Source organism: Scyliorhinus canicula, chromosome 15 (assembly GCF_902713615.1).
Source record: "Scyliorhinus canicula chromosome 15, sScyCan1.1, whole genome shotgun sequence".
Classification (NCBI taxonomy): Eukaryota; Metazoa; Chordata; class Chondrichthyes; order Carcharhiniformes; family Scyliorhinidae; genus Scyliorhinus; species Scyliorhinus canicula.
Genome location: NC_052160.1, coordinates 140398307 through 140425730, shown reverse-complemented (window position 1 = coordinate 140425730; position 27424 = coordinate 140398307). Strand labels below are relative to the sequence as shown.

At 48.4% G+C, this 27424-nt stretch overlaps 1 protein-coding gene across 6 annotated transcripts in view; it reads right to left on the bottom strand.

Moving 5' to 3' along the window:
• Nucleotides 1-27424, bottom strand: part of LOC119978392 (prickle-like protein 1) — a 138594-nt gene that overhangs the window by 33825 nt on the left and 77345 nt on the right. For 4 of the 6 annotated variants that reach the window (XM_038820015.1, XM_038820010.1, XM_038820012.1 and 1 more), the window contains exon 2: nucleotides 2943-3123. In XM_038820015.1, coding sequence (XP_038675943.1) covers nucleotides 2943-3092 — 150 coding nt within the window. In that variant the 5' untranslated portion in view covers nucleotides 3093-3123. Of the gene's footprint in view, nucleotides 1-2942; nucleotides 3124-17720; nucleotides 17952-27424 lie in introns of those variants that run through there. The other 2 variants (XM_038820011.1, XM_038820013.1) reach the window with 2 other exon arrangements.

Sequence of the window (27424 nt, the reverse complement as noted above, 5' to 3'; positions counted from 1 at the left end):
CAATGCTAACATTTACTGTCCATTCCTGCGTGGGCCTCACCCCCACAACCCAAAAGATGGGCAGGGCAGCTGGATTGGCCACGATAAATTGCTCCTTAATTGGAAAAGATAATTGGATACTCTAAATTACAAAATATCTTTTTACTGTCCATTCATAATTTTTATGAGATGATCGTGGGCCTGCTTCCAGAACTGTTGCAGTGGGTTCTGGGATAGGGTTTGGTAATGTGTTGGATCCGGGATAGGGTTTGGTAATGTATTGGGTCATGATAGGGTTGGGCAGTGTATTGGGTCTGTGATAGGGTTGGGCAGTTTATTGGGTCTGGGATAGGGTTGGGCAGTGTATTGGGTCTGTGATAGGGTTAGGCAGTGTATTGGGTCTCTGACAGGGGTGGGCAGTGTGTTTGGTCTGTGATAGGATTGGGTAGCGTATTGGGTCATGATAGGGTTGGGCAGTGTATTGGGTCAGTGATACGGTTGGGCAGTGTATTGGGTCTGTGATAGGGTTGGGCAGTGTATTGGGTCTGTGACAGGGTTGGGCAGTGTATTGGGTCTGTGACAGGGTTGGACAGTATATTGGGTCTGGGATAGGGCTGGGCAGTGTATTGGGTCTGGGATAGGGTTGGGCAGTGTATTGGGTCTGTGATAGGGTTGGGCAGTGTATTGGGTCTGGGACAGGGTTGGACAGTGTATTGGGTCTGGGACAGGGGTGGGCAGTGTAATGGGTCTGGGACAGGGTTGGGCAGTGTATTGGGTCTGGGAAAGGGTTGGACAGTATATTAGGTCTGGGACAGGGTTGGGCAGTGTATTGGGTCTGGTGTGGGGTTCGGTCGTGTATAGTGTCTGGGATAGGGTTGGGCAGTGTATTGGGTCTGGTGTGGGGTTCGGTCGTGTATAGTGTCTGGGATAGGGTTGGGCAGTGTATTGGGTCTGGGCCAGGGTTGGACAGTGTATTGGGTCTGGGACAGGGTTGGGCAGTGTATTGGGTCTGTGACAGGGTTGGGCAGTGTATTGGGTCTGGGATAGGGTTGGCAGTGTATTGGGTCTGGGATAGGGTTGGGCAGTGTATTGGGTCTGGGACAGGGTTGGGCAGTGTATTGGGTCTGGGACAGGGTTGGGCAGTGTATTGGGTCTGGGATAGGGTTGGACAGTGTATTGGGTCTGGGACAGGGTTGGGCAGTGTATTGGGTCTGTGACAGGGTTGGGCAGTGTATTGGGTCTGTGATAGGGTTGGGCAGTGTATTGGGTCTGGGACAGGGTTGGCAGTGTATTTGGTCTGTGATAGGGTTGGGCAGTGTATTGGGTCTGTGATAGGGGTGGGCAGTGTATTGGGTCTGGGATAGGGTTGGCAGTGTATTTGGTCTGTGATAGGGTTGGGCAGTGTATTGGGTCTGTGATAGGGTTGGGCAGTGTATTGGGTCTGGGATAGGGTTGGCAGTGTATTTGGTCTGTGATAGGGGTGGGCAGTGTATTGGGTCTGGGACAGGGTTGGACAGTGTATTGGGTCTGGGATAGGGTTGGACAGTGTATTGGGTCTGGGACAGGGTTGGGCAGTGTATTGGGTCTGGGACAGGGGTGGGCAGTGTATTGGGTCTATGATAGGGTTGGGCAGTGTATTGGGTCTGTGACAGGGTTGGACAGTGTATTGGGTCTGGGATAGGGTTGGACAGTGTATTGGGTCTGGGACAGGGTTGGGCAGTGTATTGGGTCTGGGACAGGGGTGGGCAGTGTATTGGGTCTATGATAGGGTTGGGCAGTGTATTGGGTCTGGGATAGGGTTGGGCAGTATATTGGGTCTGTGATAGGGGTGGGCAGTGTATTGGGTCTGGGATAGGGTTGGACAGTGTATTGGGTCTGGGATAGGGTTGGACAGTGTATTGGGTCTGGGACAGGGTTGGGCAGTGTATTGGGTCTGTGATAGGGTTGGGCAGTGTATTGGGTCATGATAGGGTTGGACAGTGTATTGGGTCTGGGAAAGGGTTGGACAGTGTATTGGGTCTGTTACAGGGTTGGGCAGTGTATTGGGTCTGTGACAGGGTTGGGCAGTGTATTGGGTCTGGGACAGGGGTGGACAGTGTATTGGGTCGGGAAAGGGTTGGACAGTATATTAGGTCTGGGACAGGGTTGGACAGTATATTAGGTCTGGGACAGGGGTGGGCAGTGTGTTTGGTCTATGATAGGGTTGGGCAGTGTATTGGGTCTGTGACAGGGGTGGGTTGTGTATTGGGTCTGTGATAGGGTTGGGCAGTGTATTGGGTCGGGAAAGGGTTGGACAGTATATTAGGTCTGGGACAGGGTTGGACAGTGTGTTTGGTCTGTGATAGGGTTGGGCAGTGTATTGGGTCTGGGACAGGGTTGGGCAGTGTATTGGGTCTGGGACAGGGTTGGGCAGTGTATTGGGTCTGTGATAGGGTTGGGCAGTGTATTGGGTCTGGGACAGGGTTGGGCAGTGTATTGGGTCTGTGATAGGGTTGGGCAGTGTATTGGGTCTGGGACAGGGTTGGACAATATATTGGGTCTGGGACAGGGTTGGACAGTGTACTGGGTCTATGATAAGGTTGGGTTGTGTATTGTGTCTGGGATAGGGTTGGACAGTATATTGGGTCTGGGATAGGGTTGGGCAGTATATTGGGTCTGGGATAGAGTTGGGCAGTGTATTGGGTCTGGGACAGGGTTGGACAGTGTATTAGGTCTGGGACAGGGTTGGACAGTGTGGTGGCCTTCTCCTTCTATTGCCTATTATTTTAATTCAAATGCTTGTTTAATTTGAATTATCTCTTTAACTTAGACAAGACAAGAAGCATAAACCTGAGCTATTTAATCAAAATTACTTCATTCAAAACTATAAGGATTTTGAATTTTCTTGAGCAAAAACTGGCTTTGAGTTAACAGAATAGATGGGATTTCTTTCCCTGGATAACTGATATATAAATTCTACCAACCTGCTCGGGTTTGAGCCCTGGGGGAACCCATGCATACTCTTCCAGAGCACAGCCAGAGTCATTGTCCGATGGGGCATTTTGCTGGAAGTCAAACGTCATCTTGCTGGCAACCTTCTTGTTCTCCGAGCTCCTGGCGTCCAGCACAGACATCCTCAGGGTCTTTGTTCTGTAGGTTATCAACCTGCAAGTAGATGAAAGTATATGTATACATTATACATTACTATATATAGGCCGTAATTCCCGGGCCGTTGGGATATTCTTTTCCCGCCGGCTTCCCATCCCTGCCTGTGAGCTTCCGGACGTGTGGGGTGGCTTCATTGGGAAATCCCATTGACAACGATGGTAAGATAGATTCCCGCTGCTAATGAACGGCACGCCGCCAAGAAACACGTGGCTGGGGACCATGGAACCCCGCCCATAATATCTAGGTGAAGCTCAAAACATGAGACAAAAAAATAGATGTATTACAGTAATCTCTTCTATAATTTTGTATTCCATGCAAGACATAGCTGTGGGGCATATTACAAAAATATTTTTTTGTGGGTGGGATAGGAAAAGACTGCTCAACCGTGTGTGTGCATGCACGAATACTGGGTGGGAACAGCCTGAGGCCTAGTCGTGATGGCCCTCTTCTTCCGTCTCACAGCCCGAGTGCTTGAATGGATTTTCCAACATTCACTTTCATGCATGCTTATTGGCACCTGGGGCAAAGGTACCCAGAGAACGATGTCCTCATTGAGGAAATCCAGAACTTCAGAGGAGGAGAACAAAGGAACGAAACACATGCAGGCCGCACATTGTCAGGATTACTGTCAGCCGCTCAGGTTAAAGTTGGTGAAAGGCAAATTTAGAGGTAATGTCAGGAAGTTCTCCACCCAAAGCACAACACAGTTATTGCTTGGAGTAGACCTTTTCTAGCTGAAAGAATTGAGGTGAGCCACGTGTTCTTCATCTGTATCTATGCTGTAATTTTGTGGATGCTGCTATTTATATTTCACCCCCCACCGAGGGATTTTGAAAAGGACATTGACAGTATTTGAAGGTGTTTGTCCAAGGTGGTCAGAGAAGCAAATCACTAATGTCGTCTTCTTCGAAAGCTATTACTATTACTCGATTTATTCTTCTCTTGGGTACAAGAAAGAAGCTGTCCATGAGTGTCAAATTAGGCTGTAAAAATTCACAACAATCCTGATACTTATTCACAGAAGCACACATGTCAGGAATGATGAGTGCATGAGATGTCTGTAAAAGGCATTAAGAGGGGGAAAGTGTGTTCAAAACTACTGAACGTTTGAACGATCACTGCACTCAGAATCATTGTCCAGAAGTAGGCTTAAACACACATGTCAGGGCTACTACAATAAAACGCTGCTATCTGACAGGTAGATTGCAATCAAAACACAGGACAATAATAAAACCAGGACAAGAAAGCAGCCTGTGGGTTGCAGTGGTTGAAGCATATCTAACTGTGCTTTACCACAATTTATTCTTTTCTTTGGAAGAAACAAAACTTCTTCACCCAATATGTCGATCTGTATATTTAAAAGCAAGTGGATGCTGCATGGTGGTATAATTCAACAAATTAAAGGCTGCCTGTCAATCACAGTGAAATCACGCAGGCTCCGTGAAACACACGTACTAATGAGACAAGGAGTGCCTCTGGGAATCAAGGCACAGGACTGAGCCATGCCCTGACATCACCTCTATTGACTTTGGTTCCAGGAGACATCAACAGCATAATATGGCAGCAATTTAGAAAGACTCCCTAGATGTGGGTGCAACATGGGGTTGACAGCTTATACTGGCTTTGACTTTATTGCTAAAATTAGCAAACAGCGGAACATGGAGACTTTGATAATTCATTATAGAATGTTTGCATCTGGGCTGGGGGTTCTGCAAGAAGAGAGGAATGCACAGACTGAATGATACTTTTGGTGTTGCTCAGCGTTGCTTCTTAGGCAGCATGGTGGCGCAGTGGATTAGCCCTGCTGCCTCACGGCGCCGAGGTCCCAGGTTTAATCCCAGCTCTGGCTCACTGTCCGTGTGGAGTTTGCACATTCTCCCCGTGTCTGCGTGGGTTTCACCCCCACAATCCAAAGATGTGCAGGGTAGGTGGATTGGCCATGCTAAATTGCCCCTTAATTGGAAAAAAATGAATTGGGTACTCTAAATTTATTTTTAAAAAGATTTGTTCTTAAAATAAAGATCCGTTGCCCCCTCCCGCTCCACTCCCCCAGTTTTCTCAGCTACCAGCTCCAGTATCTCATTTTGTGTGTGTGTCAGCAGGTTATTTATGATGAGGCCTGATCTAGCCCTCGTCCAACTCGCACGATGCACTTGCACTCACACAGATTTAATAGTGACAGGGGTCCAGAAGAAAATAACTTGCATTTATATCGGACTTTTCACCCGACCAGAAGTCTCAAAGTGCTTTTGAAACGTAGTCACTGTTGTAACTTAGGAAACACAGCAGCCAATTGGCACACAGCAAACTCCCCCAAAAGCAACATAATTATGACCAGATAATCTGTTTTGTGACGTTGATTGAGGGATAAATATCGGCCAGGACATTTGGGCTAACTCCCTTATTCTTATTCAAAACAGCGCAATACCATCTTTTACACCTAACTAGGCAGACCAGACCACAGTTTAACATCTTATCCGAAAGACGGCACTTCCAACACTGCAGCACTCCCTTAGTGTCGCGTTGGATTGTCAGCCAGGATCTTTGTGCTCAAACCCTGGAATGGGAATTCAACTCGGGATCTTCTGACTCAGGAGCTGGGGTGATGCCACAGCTGGATGGGACCTGCAGGATTTGTTTTAATCTTCCTCAGCTGTTCCAACTCTAAAGGGACAATTTGGGATCGTGTCTTTGATGTTTCCGATGTCTCTGGCAAGGTTCCACACTGAACGCTGCAGTTGCACGTTACTATCGGGCGAAACTGGTGCTTCAATTAAACAAATATGTCCATTCAGAATTGAAGTCTGTGTTTTATAATAATAATCGTTATTGTCACAAGTAGGCTCACATTAACACTGCAATGAAGTTACTGTGAAAAGCCCCTAGTCGCCACACTCTGCTGCTTGTTCGGGTACACAGAGGGAGAATTCAGAATGTCTAAATTACCTAATCGCACATCTTTCGGGACTTGTGGGAGGAAACCGGAACACCCGGAGGAAACCCACGCAGACACGAGGAGAACATACAGATTCCGCACCGACAGTGACCCAAGCCGGGAATCGAACCTGGGACCCTGGCGCTGTGAAGCAACAGTGCTAACCACTGTGCTACCGTGCCGCCCCCCCAATTATACACCTTCATGCTGTCTATAATAACGGTGCTGGAAATCTTTTACTGTCATGTCGATTTATGAAAGAATAGGGCAGCACGGTGACCTCACGGTGCCGAGGTCCCAGCTTCGATACCAGCTCTGGGTCACTGTCCGTGTGGAGTTTGCACATTCTCCCCGTGTTTGCACGGGTTTCGCCCCCACAACCCAAAGATGTGCAGGGTAGGTGGATTGGCCAGGCTAAATTGCCCCTTAATTGGAAAAAAATGAATTGGGTACTCTAAATTTATTTTTTTTAAATGACGAAAGAATAGTTCAGAAATCCCATATTGCACTGCCCTTAGAGCAAAGAAAAGAGATGTAAAAATACCCCCAGCACCTTTTTCTTTTATGCACTTCCCAGTCCTCCAACTGGATCCCCAGAACTGCTATTATTATAGATCTACCAAATGCAGCAGAGAATGCAATGAATTAGATCTTTGAGCCTGATCCCTATTCCATCCAGCTGTTTGTTCCTGTAACCACAGAGGGTTAATTAGAAAGAGGCCCTATCTGTACCAGGTCATGTAGTGAACCTCTGGCATTGAACTTTCTGTCTCACAGTTTGATCCCCAAAAGCAGATCCATTTGGATATCGGTCTTCCTTTCATACTCTAAGAGCCTGGTATCTCGGGAGCCGGCTCCTGGTGTTTAGCCTGTTAAATCTGGTACCTCAGTTTTAGATTTCAATGTCACGTATGTCTGTGTGAGCTGGACTCTCTGAAATCAAAATAAAAGGAGCATCAGTGCACTGGACTTGCCTAATACTCTGAGCAGTTTGGAGAGGTCTGTTACTTTCAGAGAGTTTTGTAAATGCATAGTTTCTGATTACAAACTGTTTACAGGACACTGCAGAAAGCAGACAAAAAAAAAAGAAACTTTCAACGGAATATATCATTCCACTGAGGTCAGTCAGACAACAGCTGTTGGGATACTCAGTCTGCACACTCGCTGATGTGCACACTCACTGTTTTGACAGAATACAGAACCGAAAGGAGAAAATGGAAAATAATTAACCCCACGAGTTTTGGTCTCCATCAGGGACCAGTTTTGAAAATCAAACTGCTGAAATATTGTTACGGCCGGGTGAGGAACGACAAACTGGGTCCCCTTTATTTAGCCTCCCTTGGTTGGTCGCAACAAATGTTTTTAAATGTCTTCTCCGCGTGGAGGCCTTTTCCAATCCAAACCTATTTACTTCTTTAATAAGGAGCCAAACTAACCAGATTTTCTTGAGTCAAAGAAGGAGCAAGTTCATTAGTGGCTGGGTTAGCACAGTGGGCTAAACAGCTGGCTTGTAAAGCAGAACAAGGCCAGCAGCGTAGGTTAAATTCCCGTACCAGTCTCCCCAAACAGGTACCGGAATGTGGCGACTAGGGGCTTTTCACAGTAACTTCATTGAAGCCTACTTGTGACAATACGTGATCATTACATTATTATCAGCTGGTAAACCCGAGGAAAATAATAAAATAAGTGACAACATGCACACAGCTTTCAGAAGTAAATTGGCAACATAGGAAAATAGGAGTAGGAGGAGGCCATTCTGCCCTTTCAGCCTGCTCCGCCATTCATGGGCGGCATGGTAGCACAGTGGTTAGCACTGATGCTTCACAGCGCCAGGGACCCGGGTTCGATTCCCGGCCTGGGTCACTGTCTGTGTGGAGTCTGCACGTTCTTCCTGTGTCTGCTTCGGTTTCCTCCAGGTGCTCTGGTTTCCTCCCACGAGTCCCGAAAGACGTGCTTGACTCAGGTGAATCGGACATTCTGAATTCTCCTTCAGTGTACCTGAACAGGCGAATGTGGTGACTAGGGGATTTTCACAGTAACTTCATGGCACTGTTAATGTAAGCCTACTTGTGACAATAAAGATTATTATTATGATCATGGTTGCTCATCTAACACACAGTAACCTGTTTCCTCCCCATATAAGTGATGGGACCCTGGGATGGTGAGTGGGTCACATCAGTGACCCTCCTTCATCTCAATGGGCCACGAGATTGAACTGTGACCCTATGAATAAGATTAAATGCATTTAACGCACGCTGAATATTTTGTAATGTATTGTAGAAAATGCTCAATCATTTATATATTAATAGAATTATTATCAACTTCAGGTCATAAAACAAAATAAATATTTACACTTTGGACGCAGAGGGAGTGCATGGCTCTCACAGTCAATGTGAGAGCCCGGGATGGGCTGCTCCCAGGCTGAGAATCGGTGGGGGGGGGGGGGGGGGGCTGCGTGGAGAGGCCCTGCCGGCGCCGCGCCGACCACACCGGCTCCAATGGCGCCAATTCCCCGCTCTGCAGAGAATCGCGTGCCGACGTCGGAGCGGCGTTACGCAATTCACGGCGGTCGCGGAGATTCTCCGGCCCGGCCCCGGGCTGAGAGAATCCCACCCTGGATGTTTGCAAGAAGGAGTTAGATATAAATCTTGGGGCTAAAGAGATCAAAGCGAATGGAAGCCATGGTGTGGAGATGCCGGCGTTGGACTGGGGTGAGCACAGAAAGAAGTCTTACAACACCAGGTTAAAGTCCAACATGTTTGTTTCAAACACGAGCTTTCGGAGCGCAGCTCCTTCCTCAGGTGAATAAGGAGGAAGGAGCCGCGCTCCGAAAGCTCGTGTTTGAAACAAACCTGTTGGACTTTAACCTGGTGTTGTAAGACTTCTTAAAGAGAATGGAGCCTTGGACTTCTTAAAGAGAATGGAGCCTTGGAGCCACATGCGGCCCATCTGAGTTCTGAGTGCGTGAAAACGCCGAGTTCCGCCGGCACCATCCACACCTGCCCTCAGCTGGCAGAACTCGGCGTGGAAGGGTCGGGGGGGGGGGCGGTCTGTGGCGGGGGAGGGGGGGTCCGACCCCAGAGGGGGCCTCCGATGTGGCCTGGCCCGCGATCGGGGCCCACTGATCGGCGGGCCGGCCTCTCTGGCTGGGGGCCTCCTTTCGTCTGCGCCGGCCCCTGTAGCCCTGCACAATGTTGCGTCGGGGCCGGTGCGTTGAAGGGAGCCACTGCGCATGTGCGTTTTGGCACCGGTGCCACTGTGCATTTGCGGATCCCACGGCACCCAATTGACGCCGGGATCGGCAGCTGGAGGGCCAGAATTGCTGATCCTGAAGCCATGAGCCATGTTGGCGCCGTCGAGAAACGCGATGACATTTCCGACGGCGTCAACACTTAGCCTCAGGATGACAGAATCCCACCCACAATGTTTTGGCCCGAGCTGCTATCTGTGGTAGAGAATTCCACAGGCTCACCACTCTCTGGGTGAACAAATCATGCTCATCTCAGTCTGAAATGGTTTACCTCGTATCCTTAGACTGTGGTTCTGGAGTCCCCCACCATCGGGAACATCCTGCATCTACCCTGTCTAGTCCCTTTGGAATTTTATAGGTTTCTATGAGATTCCCCTCTCATCCTTCTAAAATCAAGCAAATATAATCCCAACCGACTCAATCTCTCCGCAGACCGCGGTGTTGCCAGCCCAAATCAGCCTGGTAAACCTTCACTGTACTCCCTCCATAACAAGAACATTCTTCCTCAGATAAGGAGACCAAAATGGCACACAATATTCCAGGTGTGGTTTCACCAAGTTCCTGTATAACTGCAGCAAGACATCCCTGCTCCTGTATTCAAATCCTCTCGCTATAAAGGCCATTATACCATTAGCCTTCTTTACCACCTACTGTACCTGCATGTTTACCTTCAGTGATTGGTGTACGAGGATACCCAGGGCTTGTTGCACATTCCCCTCCCTTAATTTATCGCCATTCAGATAATAATCTGCCTTCCTGTTTTTATTCCCAAATTCGATAACCTCACATTTATCCACATTATACTGCATCTGCCATACATTTGCCCACTCACTCAACTTGTCCAAATCACATTGAAGCATCTCTGCAGCCTCCTCACAGCTCACTCTCCCACCTACCTTTGGGTCATCTGTAAAATTGGAGATATTACATTTGGTTCCCTCATCTAAATCATTAATATTTTTGTAAATAGCTGGGATCCTAGTACTGATCCCTGCGGTACCCTACTAGTCACTGCCTGCCATTCGGAAACATACCCATTTATTCCTACTCTTGGTTTCCTGGCTGCCAACCAGTTTTCTATCCATCTCAATACACTACCACCTAATCCCATGTGCTCTAATTTTACACGCTAATCTCGTATGTGGGTTATTGTCAAAAGCTTTCTGAAAATCCAAATACACCACATCCACTGGCTCCCCTTCTTCTACTCTGTTAGGTACATCCTCAAATAATTCCAGTAGATTTGTCAAGCATGGTTTCCCTTTCGTGAATCCATGCTGACTCTGTCCGATTCTGCCACTGTTTTCCAAGTGCTCTGCTATCAAATCTTTTATAATGTACTCCAGCATTTTCACCACAACCGGCGTCAGGCTGACTGGTCTACAATTTCCTGTTTTCTCTCTATCTCCCTTTTTAAATTGCGGAGTGACATTAGCTACCCTCGAATCTGTAGGAACTGTTCCATAGTTTGGAGAATTTTGGAAGACGACCACCAATGCATCCACTATTTCTAGGGCCACTTCATTAAGTACTTTGGTTTGTTGATTAATGGGCCCTGGGGATTTATCGGCCTTCAATCCCATCAATTTCGCCAACATCGTTTCCCGACTAATACTGATTTCCTTCACTTCCCCCCCTCACTAAACACGGTGTTCCCCAACATTCCTGGTACATTATTTGTGTCCTCCTCTTTGCAGACAGAACCAAAGCACGTATTTAGTTGATCAGCCACTTTTTTGTTCCCCATTATAAATTCCCCTATTTCTGACTGTAAGGGACCTACATTTGCCTTCACCAATCTTTATCTCTTCACATACCTGTAGAAGCTTTTTTAGTCACTATTTATCTTACCTGCAAGCTTACACTCATACTCTATTTTCCCCCTCTCAATCAATTTCTTTGTCCTCCTTTGCTGAATTCTGAACTGCTCCTCAGATCTGCCATTTTTCATGGCCAATATTTATGCCACATCTTGGATCTAATACTACCTTTAATTTTCCTTGCAAGCCATGGTTTGGTCGCCTTTCCCGATTTACTTTTGTGCCACACAGGAATGAACAATTGTTGCAGTACATCATTGGCGCCTCATACTATTGTAGTTTCCTTTATTTCGATTCAGGAGTGTCAGAACCAACGACGTCACTCTCCATCTTGATGAAGAATTCCATCATTATTATGGTCGTTCATCCCCAAGGGGCCTCGGATAACTAGATCGCCAATTATTCCTTTCTCGTTTCACAACACTCAGTCTAAAATGGCCAGTTCTCTAATTGGTTCTTCAACCTATTGCTCCAGAAATAATTCCCATACACACTCCAGGAATTTTTCCTCTATAGTATTGATTTTGCCCGATGTAAATGCAGATTAAATTCACCCATAATTACAATGTTCTTTGATTGCATGCGTCTCTATTTTCATGTTTAATGCCAACCCCAAATTCACCACTACAGTTTGGGGGTCTATATACAACCCCACTAATGTTTTTTGCCTCTTGGTATTTCTGGGGCGGGATTCTGGCGTAATCGGCGGGGCGGGCAACTCCGGCAGGACGGAGTGTCGTGAACCACTCCGGCGTTGGGCCGCCCCAAAGGTGCGGAGGCCCGCCCCGGAGTGGTTTGCGCCCCGCCGACCGGCGGGAAAGAGGCATGGCGCCATGCCAACCGGCGCGAGTTGGCGCATGCGTGGGAGTGCCAGCGTGTGCTGGCGTCATCCCTGTGCATGCGCAGAGGGCTTCATATCTGCACCGGCAATGGCGAACTGCTACAGCCGCCAGCGTGGAACAATAAAGTGCTCCCATGGCACAGGCCTGCCAGCGGATCGGTGGGCCCTGATCGCGGGCCAGGCCACCGTGGGGGCACCTCCCGGGGCCAGATTCCCCCCGCGCCCCCCCCAAGAATCCCGGAGGCCGCCCGCGCCACTAGGTCCCGCTGGTAAGGGACGTACTCCAATTTACACCGGCGGGACTGGCACAAACGGGCGGGACTTCAGCCCATCACGGGCCGGAGAATTCGGGCAGCCCGGGGCCCATTGAGTCGCGTTGGTCCCCGCCATTCTCCAAGGCGGGCGGCGCGATTCACGCTGGGCCGATTTTTGGGGGGGCCGGAGAATTTGGAGGGGGTGGGACGGGATTCACGCCGACCCCCAGCGATTCTCCGACCCGGCAGGGGGTTGGAGAATCCTGCCCCTGAGCTCTACCCATCCAGATTCTGTATTACATAGAACAGGACAGCACAGAACAGGCCCTTCGGCCCTCGATGTTGTGCCGAGCCATGATCACCCTACTCAAACCCACGTATCCACCCTATACCCGTAACCCAACTCCCCCCCCCAACCTTACTTTTTAGGACACTACGGGCAATTTAGCATGGCCAATCCACCTAACCCGCACATCTTTGGACTGTGGGAGGAAACCGGAGCACCCGGAGGAAACCCACGCACACACGGGGAGGATGTGCAGACTCCGCACAGACAGTGACCCAGCCGGGAATCGAACCTGGGACCCTGGAGCTGTGAAGCATTTATGCTAACCACCATGCTACCGTGGTGCCCTGCACGGAGTTAATATCCTTCCTCACTATTGCTTTAGGTTCCTTTTTAACCAGCAATGTAACCCAAACACCTTTTCCATTTTGTCCGTCCTTCCTGAGTATTGAGTGCCCCTGGATGTTGAATTCACACCCAAGGTCATCCTTCAGCCACGTCTCCGTAGCCCCGATTCTATCATATCTATTTACATCTATTCGCATGAACAACAGTCTCTACTGGCTTTAAATCTCTGATAGTAATTGTTTAAATACTTAACAGCCTCTCTCCCTCTCTCCCATCTAATGATATCAGAGCTCATTGTTTGAATGACAGTATCTAAACAACGTATCCAGAACTAAACAAACAGATCGTTAATGGAGTTCATAATTATGGTTAATCAAAAAGGCCATTGTTCCCTCCAACTTTATTCCTCCCGTCCTCTCCTGAAGGACTGAAGACATTTAGTGGATAGATTATGGGTTTGCGTGCGTGTTAACTTTTTGAGACATACTCCCGGCAGGGTAAGTTCCACATTGGAAGCAGCAAAGCAGAAAGTCTGCCTGTGGTTCCACATCAGCACACTGGTACCTTGTGTTCTTCATGCATCAGCCAAGGTGGTGAAGTTAACAGATTATTCAGCCAAGGGGAGTTAGAAGGGTCAACTCAGCCATGTCTGACACTGACCTCTGTTTACATCAGTATGCATAAGGACTCAGCACAGGGTTGACCCTGTGCCATGTGTGTGAGTGTGCACCTCAGTTCCACTTTAGGGATCACCTGCTGTGTCATCGTAAAATACGTTTAGTAAAAAAAATGTCAGTTCAAAGTCCATTTATGATCTATGTTCTCCGGACGTGATTATAATTATTGTACCTTCTACCCCAAAATACAACAAAGAACCTTATGTTATGACAAAGGCAAAGTACTGCAGATGGCTGGAACTCTGAAATCAATCAGAAAACGCTGTATAAACTCAGCAAGCCTTGCAGCATCCGTGGAGAAAAACAGCATGACCCTTTCCAATCAGAATGACCTTTCTACCACGGAAGGGTCATTTCAATTTTTTTTAAAATTAAGGAGCAATTTAGCGTGGCCAATCCGCCCACGCAGACACAAGGAGAATGTTCAAAATCCACATGGCCCGTGACCCAGGGCCGGGGTTGAACCCGGGTCCTCAGTGCCGTGAGGCCACAGTGCTAACCACTGCGCCGCATTGCCGCCCCATGGAAGAGTCATTTCGACTTGAAACGTTAATTCTGTTTCTCCTCATAGATGCTGCCAGGCTTGCTGGGTTTATCCAGCATTTTCTGTTTTTATTTTATGTTATGGTTGCTGTCTTCTTGCGGAGTTTCTTTGTTCACATCACATTCAGGGCGGGATCAGAGCTAATTAAAAGCATGGGGGGGGGGGTGGGGGTGGAGGAAAAGGACATTTATTTTGTATTTCCAAGCCCAGCTTCTCCATGGGCAGTGAGAGATGACAGGTTGCTTAACGGGGTGGCAGAGAGTGCTGAATGTGGCCCGCTTTGAGTTGTCCATTGGCACAATTGAAACTCGCTCTCCCTTCCTCTCCTGGCAGCCTTGTCTCTTGGTATTGAACCATTGAACCAGGATGTGACCAGAGGACTGTATTGCTGTCCATGTCAAATCCCTAGAGTCAACCTGTTTCTCATTTTATATTAATATACCAGTTCTAGTCTCCAAATAAATAGAACTTATGAATAGTTTCCCAATCTTGTGTGTATAATAGGTCTAACCGTGCCCCATCCTTCAAAAAAAAGTTAGCCTTTCAGGTTTGGCGGCATTAGGATTCTCCAAAGAGGGGGCAGCACGGTGGCGCAGTGGGGCCTCACAGTGCCGAGGTCCCAGGTTCGATCCCAGCTCTGGGTCACTGTCCCTGTGGAGTTTGCACCTTCTCCCCGTGTTTGAGTGGGTTTCGCCCCCACAACCCAAAAGATGTGCAAGCTAGCTGGATTGGCCACGCTAAATTCCCCCTTAATTGGAAAAAGAAATTAATTGGGTACTCTAAATCTAACAAAAGATTCTCTAAAGAATTCCGCATTACCAACTTTGAGGCAGGAAAGGGGGGAAAGGAAAAGACTTGCATTTATATAGCCACTTTCACACCCCCAGTCTCAAAGCACTTACAGCAACAAAGTATGGGTGGCGTGGTAGCATAGTGGTTAGCACTATGGTTTCACAGCGCCCGGGACCCAGGTTCGATTCGCGGCTTGGGTCACTGCCTGTGCGGAGTCTGCAAGTTCTCCCCGTGTCTACGTGGGTTTCCTCCGGGTGCTCCGGTTTCCTCCCACAATTCCCGAAAGACGTGCTGTTAGGTAATTTGGACATTCTGAATTCTCCCTCTGTGTACCCGAACAGGCGCCAGAATGTGGCGGCTAAAGGCTTTTCACAGTAACCTCATTGCAGTGTTAATGTAAGCCTACTTGTGACACTAATAAAGATGATTATTATAAGTACTTTTGAACTGTAGTCACTGTTATAATGTAGAAAATGCAGTAACCAATTGGGCACAGTAAGCTCCCACAGCCAGCAATGTGATAATGACCAGAGGTCATCTGTTTTTGGTTTTTTTTCTCCACTTTATTATTCCATGGAACATGGGCACCACCAGTAAGGCCAGCAGCTATTGCCCACCCCAAAGTGCCCTTGAACTGATTGGCTGGCTAGAGGGAAGTTAAGAGTCAACCACATTGCTGTGGGCCATTGATTGAGGAATAAATATTCCCCAGGACCCTGAGGAGATGGTGGGCGTAGTTGTATGTCCCTGGGCTAGTGAACCAAAGGTCCAGACTAATGCTGTTGGGTCATGGGTTCAAATGGTAACTGGAGGAATTTAAATTCCATTAATAAATCTGGAATAAGGAAATATTCAGAGTAATGGTGACCATCAATTTCTGTTGTAAAAACACATCTGGTTCACTAAAATCATAGAATTCACAGTGCAGAAGGAGGCTATTCGGCCCATCGAGTCTGCACAGGCCCTTGCAAAGAGAACCGCACTCAAGTCCACGTCTCCGCCCCATCCCCGTAACCCCGTAACCCCACAACCTTTGTTGGACACTAAGGGCAATTTAGCATGGCCAATCCACCTAACCTGCACATCTTTGGACTGTGGGATGAAACCGGAACTCCCGGAGGAAACACACGCAGACACGGGGAGAACATGCAGACTACGCACGGACAGTGACCCAAGCCGGGAATCGAACCTGGGACTCTAGAGCTGTGAAGCAACAGTGCTAACCACTGTGCTACCGTGCTGCCCACTAACGTCTTTCAGGAGAGGAAATCTGCCACCTTTAACTGGTCTGGCCTACACATGATTCCAGATCCACAGCAATGTGATTGACTCGGAACTGCCCTGTGAAATGGGCAATCCACTCAGTTCAAGGAAAAGTAAGGATGGGCAACAAATGCTGGCCTTGTCCAGCGGTGCCCGCGTACCATCAACGAATAATAGAAACTTTCCTTCTCTCCTTTGGAATGTCGCCATGCGACCTTTTATGTTCATGTGAGAGGGCAGACAGGGTCAACATCTCATCCAAAAGATGGCACAACCAACAACACAGAATGAGGCATGCAACAACGATCATTGCTCTCCAAGTTAATTCGATTGGAGGGAAGTGGGCATGTTTGATTGGAGGCCAACCCGTCTTATTCAGAATGGGGATGGATGCTCTGAAGCGGTGGTAGGTACTCTGTGTCTGTCACTGGACGTGAGGGTGGCACCTTAACCACTTTGCAAATCCCAGGTGTGAGGCCGATACCTGCCTCTCTGTGATGGGATTGATTGGAGTACCAATGCCTTGTGCTGCTTCACTATAACCTTAACTATAAAGTGCTTGTTAAAGAGTGAACCAGAAGAAGCCATCACCTCTCCTATTTATGTCTGTAGTAACAAAATAGAATGGACACTTGGCGAGGAGAAACTATTTTTCCTTTGTCCTTTCGATGGGGGCCAAGTCCATGACTAGACCTGAGCAAAGGCTGGGAGCAGAATAAAGTGGGCTCGGGGTAGGAATCCTGGGATGTGTTTTGCCAATGAGGAAAATTAATTAAGCTTTTACTAATTTCAAAATTAAGGTAATATTTAGCCTTAAATGAGAACATTTGGGTGAGTTGGACACCTCTAGTCAGCCCACACCAAACATGAATGGTTGGCAACTTAAGTTTGTCCCTGTTTCACGAACTTAGTCAGTCCAAACCTACTGATGTACAACAATGGCCTCTTTTAAACGCCGGAAAGGAACTCTGAGCATATTGCACAAAAATAAGAACTTTGCTCAAACAAGCCAAGCTTTTCAGCTGAAATTTAAACGGTTAAACTCTGCGAGTGTAGATTTTGGCAACAAATACAATCGAGCCGGGCAAACAGGGACTGTCTAACTATAGAGCACAAACCAGTGAACTACTATCCAAAAACATGCTCCAACATTTGTGGGACCTCCCATGTGATGTGTATCTTGGGGTCAGGCAGTTTTAATCATTTCGCTCGGAGTAGCTTCAGTTTAACGATGATCTTTAACACATTTCACTTTTCAAGCTTGTGGAAAAACTCTCTGATAAAGTAGAGCGAGGCTGAGGAATTCAACTTGGGACGGGCAAGGGGGTGAGAGGGTGCTCCTGTTCAAAAATCCATAAATCAGTGGAATTTCACTCTTGCAGTTTCTGCCCCCATTTGCTTTGAATTTCACTTTGGACAACTCGCTCGGAGGTATTTCTGACAATCATTAAACCGCTTACCCGGGACTATAACGTTACTGTATTCTGGTGAGAGGGAAGGAACCCCCTTGCCTTTGCTGATCCTGTACAATGTTCGACACGAGGAGGTCGAAAAACAGACTTCAAGCAACACTTGAAAATTTACCTTCTTCCCCCACCTCGGTTGTCGAGCTGAATTCTTTCCCCTCCGTTCACAGGAGTGTGGCAGGAATGCCTCCTGGCAGACAGCAGGACCGTGGTAAAGCAATACCCACTTATCTCCTGCCTTCCATTCCAGTTCTTTGCGTGTGGAGACTGACTTGCTTTGTCGTGTGTTTAAGCAGCGAGCAGTTAGAACCACCCACTGTACATCAAGTACAGGAACTGACTTGCTTGCCCTTAGCTGGGTTATTTTATATGCTAATAACTCTTCTCCCACTGCAATCCTTAACCAAAGAGCTCACTTTATCAACCTGCTATCAAAGCCTTCATAATGTGCTTTGTAAACAGGCTGCAATAAAAGCTGTTTGTGCTTTGAGAGCCCCTGAGTTGGCACCTTCCTATCGCTCTAATGTAAGCTGTGAATTAATTGAACAGGGAAAAGCTCTGTTGTAGATTCATTTAGCTGTCGAGAATTCAATCGCTTTCAATCGTTGTCTTTGCCCTAATCAGGACATATTGCAAAACGCTTTTCAGCTCATGCCCAGAATGTTACCACCACTCGGCTCAAGGGATTTGACACCAAGGCCGTCAGAATGTAAAGTTTTTGCTGCAACTAATCCATATTTAGGTTTGCAAAATAGTGGCGAGTAGAACTCGATCTGCTTTGTGCTGCTGTTGCTGGCCTGTGACTCCCTGTGTAACAGTATCTTGTCACATTCCAGCCATGAGTGAGAAACTCAAGTCTCAAATAGGCTGGTTAGAATTTGGTCAGAATTTGCAATCCCATTTTTCAGTCTCCATCCTGTTTAAACTCATGTTCAGGGCCAACACATGGATATTGTGCCACTGCTAATTTTGTTTTTGGGGGAAAAAAATAAATAAATGAGGGGGTGCAAATTCTGATCACCATTTTAGCCCCAGGGTTAGAGGAATTTCGATTCAGGGATTTTGCTTTGTGCAGAGGTCAGTTTGGAAGCAGGACAGTATGTATTGGTGCTGGCAGTTTCTGTTGGGAGATTTTATCACAAGACCACACTGCACCCCCCCGCACCCCCCCTCCCATTCACTGGCCACCATCGCTGGACCCGGGACACCGCATTCCCGCACCAACTGGGAAACTTGACCACATCATTGGATGATTCGCAACTGGAGGTCAAATGGCCTTTAACCCATCTCACCTTCGCATCTATAATTTTAATGTGGATTGCTCACAGCAACATCTCTCTAATTCCTGGAGATTCCAGGACAATCAGGAATCAATTTAAGGGCTGGCACAGTGATATCGTCACTGGACTAGTAAACAAAAAAACTAGCGACTCCGATCAGTGCTCTGGGGCCCTCGGTTCAAATCCCACCACTGGAGACGGAGAAAGTTGAATTCAATCAAAAAAAAACAAAAATGATGACCATGAAACCATTGTCGATTGTTGTAAAACCCCATCTGGTTCCCTAATGTCCCTTCAGGGAAGGAAATCTGCTGTCCTTACCTGGTCTGCCCTACGTGTGACTGCAGATCCACAGCAATTAACTCTTGACTGCCCTCTCAAAGGCATATGGGTTGGGCAATAAATGCTGGCACAGCCTGCGATGCCCACATCCCATGAATGAATTTTTTAAAAATTGGTAACTCTAGTGTTAACGTGTGTCCAATCTGTCTTCTTGCAACCCCCCCTCCCCCACCACACTGTACAATAAGTACTTCCACCATTCTCTCTGGAAAGGTTGTACTGATGCCAGAAGCATCTTTTGTTAAGAATCTGGTGAAGATTCCGGGGATCAGAAGCAGAACTGCCCTTTCGGGAATCATGGACATTAACCATTTTTACTGGAGCCAGGTTCCCGGGCAGTAATTCTGGCGTCAGCACGTAATATAAAATAAAAATGAGCAGCCCTTGAGGTAGCTTAATGGATGTGGTACTGAACCTTGTAGAACAAGAAGTCCTGGAATCTCAAGTTTGCATTCCTACTTGGAACCTTGTAGTGATTGTTCTTCTTTGCCAAGTGCAGAAAGACATTCGAAATTGTTGCTTGCTACAATTTAACATTACCTCTACTCCAGTGGGGTGATTGTCATACCCCATCGCTATTTGTTCATCTCAGTGTGTATCAGTATTTGCCCCAAAAAACTCCAATCCACTTTCTAGCTGGAAATTTATTTGACTCAGTTTGAGAGAGTTAATCAACTGAATGACTTGAGCTGGCCAACTCTTCCAAACTTGTTTGAGGTTTATTCATTTTAAATCTGTGGTCTCTAATCCTTTGGCCCCATATCTTTGGCGTGTTAATGCCTCTCGACATTCTGTGGATTCTCACCCTGACCCCCGGCGTACCACCCCACTCTGTTGTGATGCAGGAAACGCAACAGCTCAGCAAACTCCTGTAAACAGCAGCGAGATAAAAACCGAATGATCTGTTTTCGTGATGTTGATAGAGGAATCTTCTACATCCATCTGAAGGGCGGGCAGGATCTTGGTTTAATGTATCTTCGAATGACAACACCGCCAACAGTGCAACACGGCCAACAGTGCAGCACGGCCAACAGTGCAACACGGCCAACAGTGCAGCACGGCCAACAGTGCAACACGGCCAACAGTGCAACACGGCCAACAGTGCAGCACGGCCAACAGTGCAACACGGCCAACAGTGCAGCACGGCCAACAGTGCAACACGGCCAACAGTGCAGCACGGCCAACAGTGCAACACGGCCAACAGTGCAACATGGCCAACAGTGCAACACGGCCAACAGTGCAGCACGGCCAACAGTGCAACACGGCCAACAGTGCAGCACGGCCAACAGTGCAGCACGGCCAACAGTGCAGCATCGCCTACAGTGTAAGACGGCCAACAGTGCAACACGGCCAACAGTGCATCACGGCCAACAGTGCAGCACGGCCAACAGTGCATCACGGCCAACAGTGCAACACGGCCAACAGTGCAGCACGGCCAACAGTGCAGCACGGCCAACAGTGCAGCACGGCCAACAGTGCAGCACGGCCAACCGCGCAACACGGCCAACCGCGCAACACGGCCAACAGTGCAACACGGCCAACAGTGCATCACGGCCAACAGTGCAACACGGCCAACAGTGCAGCACGGCCAACAGTACAGCACGGCCAACAGTGCAACACGGCCTACAGTGCAGCACGGCCAACAGTGCAGCACCGCCTACAGTGCAGCACGGCCTACAGTGCAGCACCGCCTACAGTGCAGCACGGCCTACAGTGCAGCACGGCCAACAGTGCAGCACGGCCAACAGTGCAGCACGGCCAACAGTGCAACACGGCCAACAGTGCAGCACGGCCAACAGTGCAGCACCGCCTACAGAGCATCACGGCCAACAGTGCAACACGGCCAACAGTGCAGCACTTTGGGGCAGCACGGTAGCATAGTGGTTAGCACTGTGGTTTCACAGAGCCAGGGTCCCAGGTTTCATTCCCCGGTAGGTCACTGTGCGGAGTCTGCATATTCTCCCCGTGTCTGTGTGGGATTCCTCCGGGTGCTCCAGTTTCCTCCCACAATCCAAAGATGTGCAGGTTAGGGTGGATTAGCCATGCTAAATTGCCCTTAGTGTCCAAAAAGGTTTCGGAGGGGTTATTGGGTTAGGGGTTAAGGTAGAAGTGAGGGCTTAAGTGGGTTGGTGCAGGCTCGATGGACCGAATGGCCTCCTTCTGCACTGTATGTTCCATGTTTTACGTCCCTCAGTGCTGAGTCAGCAGTGATTTTTGTGGTCAAACCCTGGAGTGAGACTTGAACTCAGGACCTTGTGAGTTGGAGGCAAGATTGCTGCTGAATGATCCACGGCTGTCACAGACTGCAGATAGTGAAAACCACACGCCCCGGTCAAAATGGAGATAATTGGGTAATTCCTCTCGTCAATCATGTCTATATTAGACTTGGATATAATTTCTACCCCCTACTCATTACAATTCGCTGGAGAAATAATCCTGCTGTACTTGGGGAACTCTGTTAGAGATTCAGTCATAAGTTCAGAGACTCTCATAAATTAAAACCTCAAGTCTGTCTCCCCGTCTCCTCATTAGCTGATAGAGTAATAATAATAATCACTAATTGTCACAATGAAGTTACCATGAAAAGCCCCTGGTCACCACATTCCGGCACCTGCTCAGGGGGGCTGGTGCAGGAATTGAACCCATGCTGCTGGCCTTGTTTAACAAGCCAGCGATTTAGCCCAGGGTGCTAAACCAGCCCCAGTGGTGTCAATATTCACTTTGTTAAATAATAGCAAAGACCACCGTCTTGCAAATCAATGGCAAACATTGATTAATGTCAAAACTCACTGCTCTTCGTCAGAAGTTGTCCTCGTAACAATTCTGTATTGCTACTTGCAGCTAACCCAGTGCAGTTGGCTGTGAATTGTATCTACCCCTTTAACATAGCTACTGCATCAGGATTTCCTCTCCCCAAAGGCACTGAAGAATCCGGAAGCTTACCAATTCCAGGGTATGAAGGCCAAAGGCAAAATTGCACGTTGTTTTGACAAATCTTCTAACTTCTTTCAATTATTTACCTTGCTTTCCACTCATTCCTTTGCATTTATTCCACATCACAGCCCATTTTTCTTTGTTATATCTCTAAAGCTTGTTTATTTTGTTTTTTGAATGCCAGTGTCTGATCACCTCACTTCTGGGAGGTCTGGGGGTGGAGCTCCCAGTCCCCGCCCACCCACTCCTCCACCTTGTACTCTTCCCTGGTCCAATATTAAATCAGATTCCACATCGGAGTCTCGATGGGTGCAGCTGCATTTTTCTTTGTTGCTCAAAGCTGCAGCTGAAAATTAATAATGCCTTTTCATCGAAGAATAGTACTTCATCCAGGCTTTTTTTTCGCTTTGTTCTGTCAACTGTTTCTTAAAGCAAATCAAGACGTTAAAAACTGAGACGCTTAATTCCCGCTTTCCCACTGGCTCAGATGCAAATGAAAGATCCCGAGTCGCTGTTTGAAGAAAAGGACTGATCAGTTCAAACCCCCAGACTTTATCCTTCACCCAACATCATAGAATCCCGACAGTGCAGAAGGAGGCCATTCAGCCCATCGAGTCTCCACTGATCCTCCGATAGAGTACCCTACCTAGGCCCAATCCCTGTAATCCCACCTAACCTTTGGCCAATCCACCTAACCATAAAATCTTGAGGGAGGAAACTGGAGCACCTGGAGGAAACCCACGGAGACCTGGGGCGGGATTCTCCCCTACCCGGCGTGACGGAGGGTCCCGGCGTAGGGGAGTGGCGCCAACCACTCAAGGGTCGGGCCTCCCCAAAGGTGGGGAATTCTCCCCACCTTTGGGGGCCAGCCCTGCGCCGGAGCGGTTGGCACCAGAAGACTGGCGCAAAAAAACCGGCGCCCCCGGCAGCGGGGCTGGCCAAAAGGCTTTCGCCGGTCCGCACATGCGCCGGCAGTGACGTCAGTGGCAGCTGGCCGCTGACGTTACTGCCGGCGCATGCGCGATGTGGGGTTCTCTTTCGCTTCCGCCATGACGGCAGCCGTGGCAGCCGCGGAGGAGAAATAGTGCACCCGGGGCACTAGCCCGGAGTCTGAGCGGGGTGCCCCGATCGCGGGCCAGGCCACCGTGGGGTCACCCCCCGGGGTTCGATCACCCCCCGCCCCCCCCCCCCCCCCAGGACCCCGTGGCCCACTCGCACCGCTGATCCCGCCGTTCCAGAGGTGGTTCAAACCTCGGCGGCGGGAGAGGCCTCCCAGCGGCGGGACTTTGGCCCATCCGGGCTGGAGAATCACCGCAGGGGCCTCTCCGATCGGAGTGGCGAGATTCCCGCCACCGCCACTTCCCGGGTGGCGGAGAATCTCTGCCACGGCGGGGGCGGGATTTTCGGCGGCCCCAGGCGATTCTCCGACCCTGCTGGGGGTCGGAGAATTTCGCCCCTGGATAGAAAGTGCAAACTCCACACAGACAGTCACCCGAGGCCGGAATTGAACCTGGGTCATTGTGAAGCAGAAGTGCTAACCACTGTGCCACCCTGCCGCCTGTTCATCACTGAGAACAGACTGGTTGAGCATTGATCTCATTGCTGTTTGTTATGCGACACTGCTGTACACAAAATGGCTGCCATATTATCCTACGTACCAACGGCGCCAACACTCCAAAATATATCAAAGTGTCTTTTTGGGATGTTTCTGAGCTAAGGTTCTTTTGTCCTTTCTTAAAACGAGAATAAATTGTAAGGCCAGACTGATTCAAGTTCGGACTTGATGTCCTTGGTGTTACTTTTCCCATGACAGAGTTCCACACAGCCGTTTGTTTCACTGACTGACACAGGAGGCAGATTAATGACTTTCTAGGTGAATCAAATGCTTTCTTTTTTTTTTCCTTGCTAATTTTCACATCCACCTTTTATCCCCTCCCCTCCATTGGGAACAATTCCATAAGTATTAACGACCTTCTCAAGTTCTTTGCCATTCTTCTAAGCCCTGCCAAGAATGTTGCGATGTCAATACACACACTCCCAGTCTGGGCGACAGCTCATAGTCGAGAGCAAGAAACATCAAATTATTTTCTTTCCCACATTTCAAGGGCCTCTGTCGCCCCCACGTTAGAAATTTGGACTTCACTGCAGATTGGTGTGTGGCCCGGGGGGGGGGGGGGGGGGGGGGGGGGGGGGGAGATGAGCTGTGGGGTAAGAATAACAAACGTACCTGATCCTTTCTTCCGAAATTCTCACTAGATAAAATCACTGGACCATGCGTGCCTAATTCCTATTGGCATTGTCAATGCAGCTCAAGTGGTCAATCTCCAGGACACTGCTGTGGTCAAGCCTGGAGAGAGATCATCAGGAAATTTAAAAAGCTCAGTTTCTTTGTCACTTTCTGTGAACATTTTTCTTTACCAAGTGTAAAAATATTGGAAGTGGCTGTTTGGCTGTCCGTCAAGCATCATCCAATTAGTTAATTGGGTAATGAATCTTTTTTGCTTTTCAATTGGCATAGCATGGCAGTGGGTCACAAGGATGGATGTGTTGGCACATTTTTTATTTAATTATCGGACCACGTCACATGTCACGACTGAGGTAGTACCTGCAGAGCTACAGAGCCGATGGCTCCAAACACGTTTCAGCTTGACATTTCCCAATCTTAGTGGGAAGGTGGAGAAGAAACAAGAAGAGGTATCATGACCACTGGAGGCAGCTCAGAGGGTCCAATCCAGTAGACACAGTATACATCCGGAATTTCAGTGGATAAATGGGGACCATGTTGGGTAAGGCAGGACTAGTCTCCTCCACGGTCAAAACAAGAGAATGGAGAGTACGCAAGCATGTGGACCACCCCAAAGGCGGGGAACCCGGATCAGCGGTAGCCCCGTCAGACTGGTCAGTCCCACGTCCCCCTTGCCTATCATCCGTGAGCCAGGGAGCAGACGTCTCTAAGGACCATGGCCCAGGTTTACATCAGATAGCTGTCTGTACATCAGATATGGATACGGAATTGTCAATATTTTCAGAGGACAGTATGGTCAGAGATGGACATTCGGCAGGATTTCTCTGACAGTTACCGTGAAGACGACGTTTCCCGACGCGTTCCATACCCCCGAACCTACCTCACAGCTTTTAGAAGCACAACCACGGGCAAAGGAGACCTCCTCTACATCCAGCAGCAGAGTGACCTTTGGACTTTGGGGGGGGGGGGAGGGATGTAATACCCGTCACAGGACCCACGGGGATGACCCGATTGATCTCCCCATGGGACTTGTGAAAGACGAGCTGATGGGCCTCCGGGATCATAGAATCAACCCTTAAAAGCCGGCCTAGATTGGGACTGGCAAGATCCGTAATCCTGGCTGGGAACGTTGTGATGTATGCTGAATTATGGGGCTGGTTTAGCACAGGGCTAAATCGCTGGCTTTGAAAGCAGACCAAGGCAGGCCAGCAGCACGGTTCAATTCCCGTACCAGCCTCCCTGAACAGGCGCCAGAACGTGGGGACTAGGAGCTTTTCACAGTAACTTAATTTGAAGCCTACTTGTGACAATAAGCGATTTTCAATTACGGCCGTTCTTTTAGTTATAAAGAAGCCTCCGTTTGAATCACCTCCTCAGACATCCTGAACTTTTATAGTTGGCAACCCTGAGAACCTGGGAAGATAAGTGATTTTTATTCATTTTTATTTTTATTACCTTTTCAAATTGTGTGTGTGTGTGTGTGGGGGGGAAACTGAAGTGACATCACAATAAAGCTGTGACCTGATTGGCTGGTTGGGAATTTACAGTAAATGTAAAAATTAAGCATTGTTAAACTAATTAAACATAATTACTTAATTACTTAATTATAATTTAGAGGGGTATCTAAGCCAGAGATCGGAGTGTACTGTATTTAGCTTTCACATTTATAGTAGACATCTAGTGCTAGAAAACATATAGTTAACAGTAACTTAAAAAAAAATTATTTTTAAATTTCATTTACTAATTAATTGATGCAATGTCAATTAGAGGGATGCAGTGCTCTGATTGTGAGATGTGGCCGGTCCGGGAGGCTGGAAGCAGTTGGATGCACTTAGGAGCATGCAGGTGGCGGAAAGCGTCATAGATAGCAGTTATAGAGATGTGGTCACACCCAAGGTGCAGGCAGAGAAATGGGTGACCACCAGAAGGGGCAGGCAGTCAGTGCAGGAATCCCCTGTGGTTGTCCCTCTTTCGAACAGGTATAACCCTTTGGATACTGTCGGGGGGGATAGCCTATCAGGGGAAAACAGCAGCAGCTAGAGCAGTGGCACCACGGCTGTCTCTGATGCTCAGCAGGGAGGGTCAAAGCGCAGAAGAGCAATAGTCATAGGGGACTCTATAGTCAAGGGCACAGATAGGCGCTTCTGTGGACGTGAAAGAGACTCCAGGATGGCATGTTGCCTCCCTGGTGCCAGGGTCCAGGATGTCTCCGAATGGGTAGCGGGCATCCTGAAGGGGGAGGGCAAACAGGCAGAGATCGTTGTACATATTGATACTAACGACATAGGCAGGAAGGTGCATGAGGTCCTGCAGCAGGAGTTCAGGGAGCTAGGCAGAAAGTTAAAAGACAGGACCTCTAGGGTTGTAATTTCGGGATTACTCCCTGTGCCACGTGCCAGTGAGGCTAGAAATAGGAAGATAGAGCAGCTAAACACGTGGCTAAACAGCTGATGTAGGAGGGAGGGATTCCGTTATCTGGACCATTGGGAGCTCTTCCGGGACAGGTGTGACCTGTATAAGAAGGACAGGTTGCATCTAAACTGGAGAGGCATAAATATCCTGGCCGCGAGGTTTGCTAGTGTCACAATGGAGGGTTTAAACTAGTATGGCAGGGAGGTGGGTACCGGAGCAATAGGTCAGAAGGTGAAAGCATTGAGGGAGAACTAGGGAATAGGGCCAGTATGGCTCTGAGGAAGAGCAGACAGGGAGATGTTGCTGAAAACAGCGGGTCTGGTGGCCTGAAGTGTGTATGTTTTAATGCAAGAAGTATTACGGGTAAGGCAGATGAACTTAGAGTTTGGATTAGTACTTGGAACTATGATGTTGTTGCCATTACAGAGACCTGGTTGAGGAAAGGACAGGATTGGCAGCTAAACGTTCCAGGATTTAGATGTTTCAGGCGGGATAGAGGGGGATGTAAAAGGGGTGGTGGAGTTGCGCTACTGGTTAGGGAGAATATCACAGCTGTACTACGGGAGGATACCTCAGAGGGCAGCGAGGCTATATGGGTAGAGATCAGGA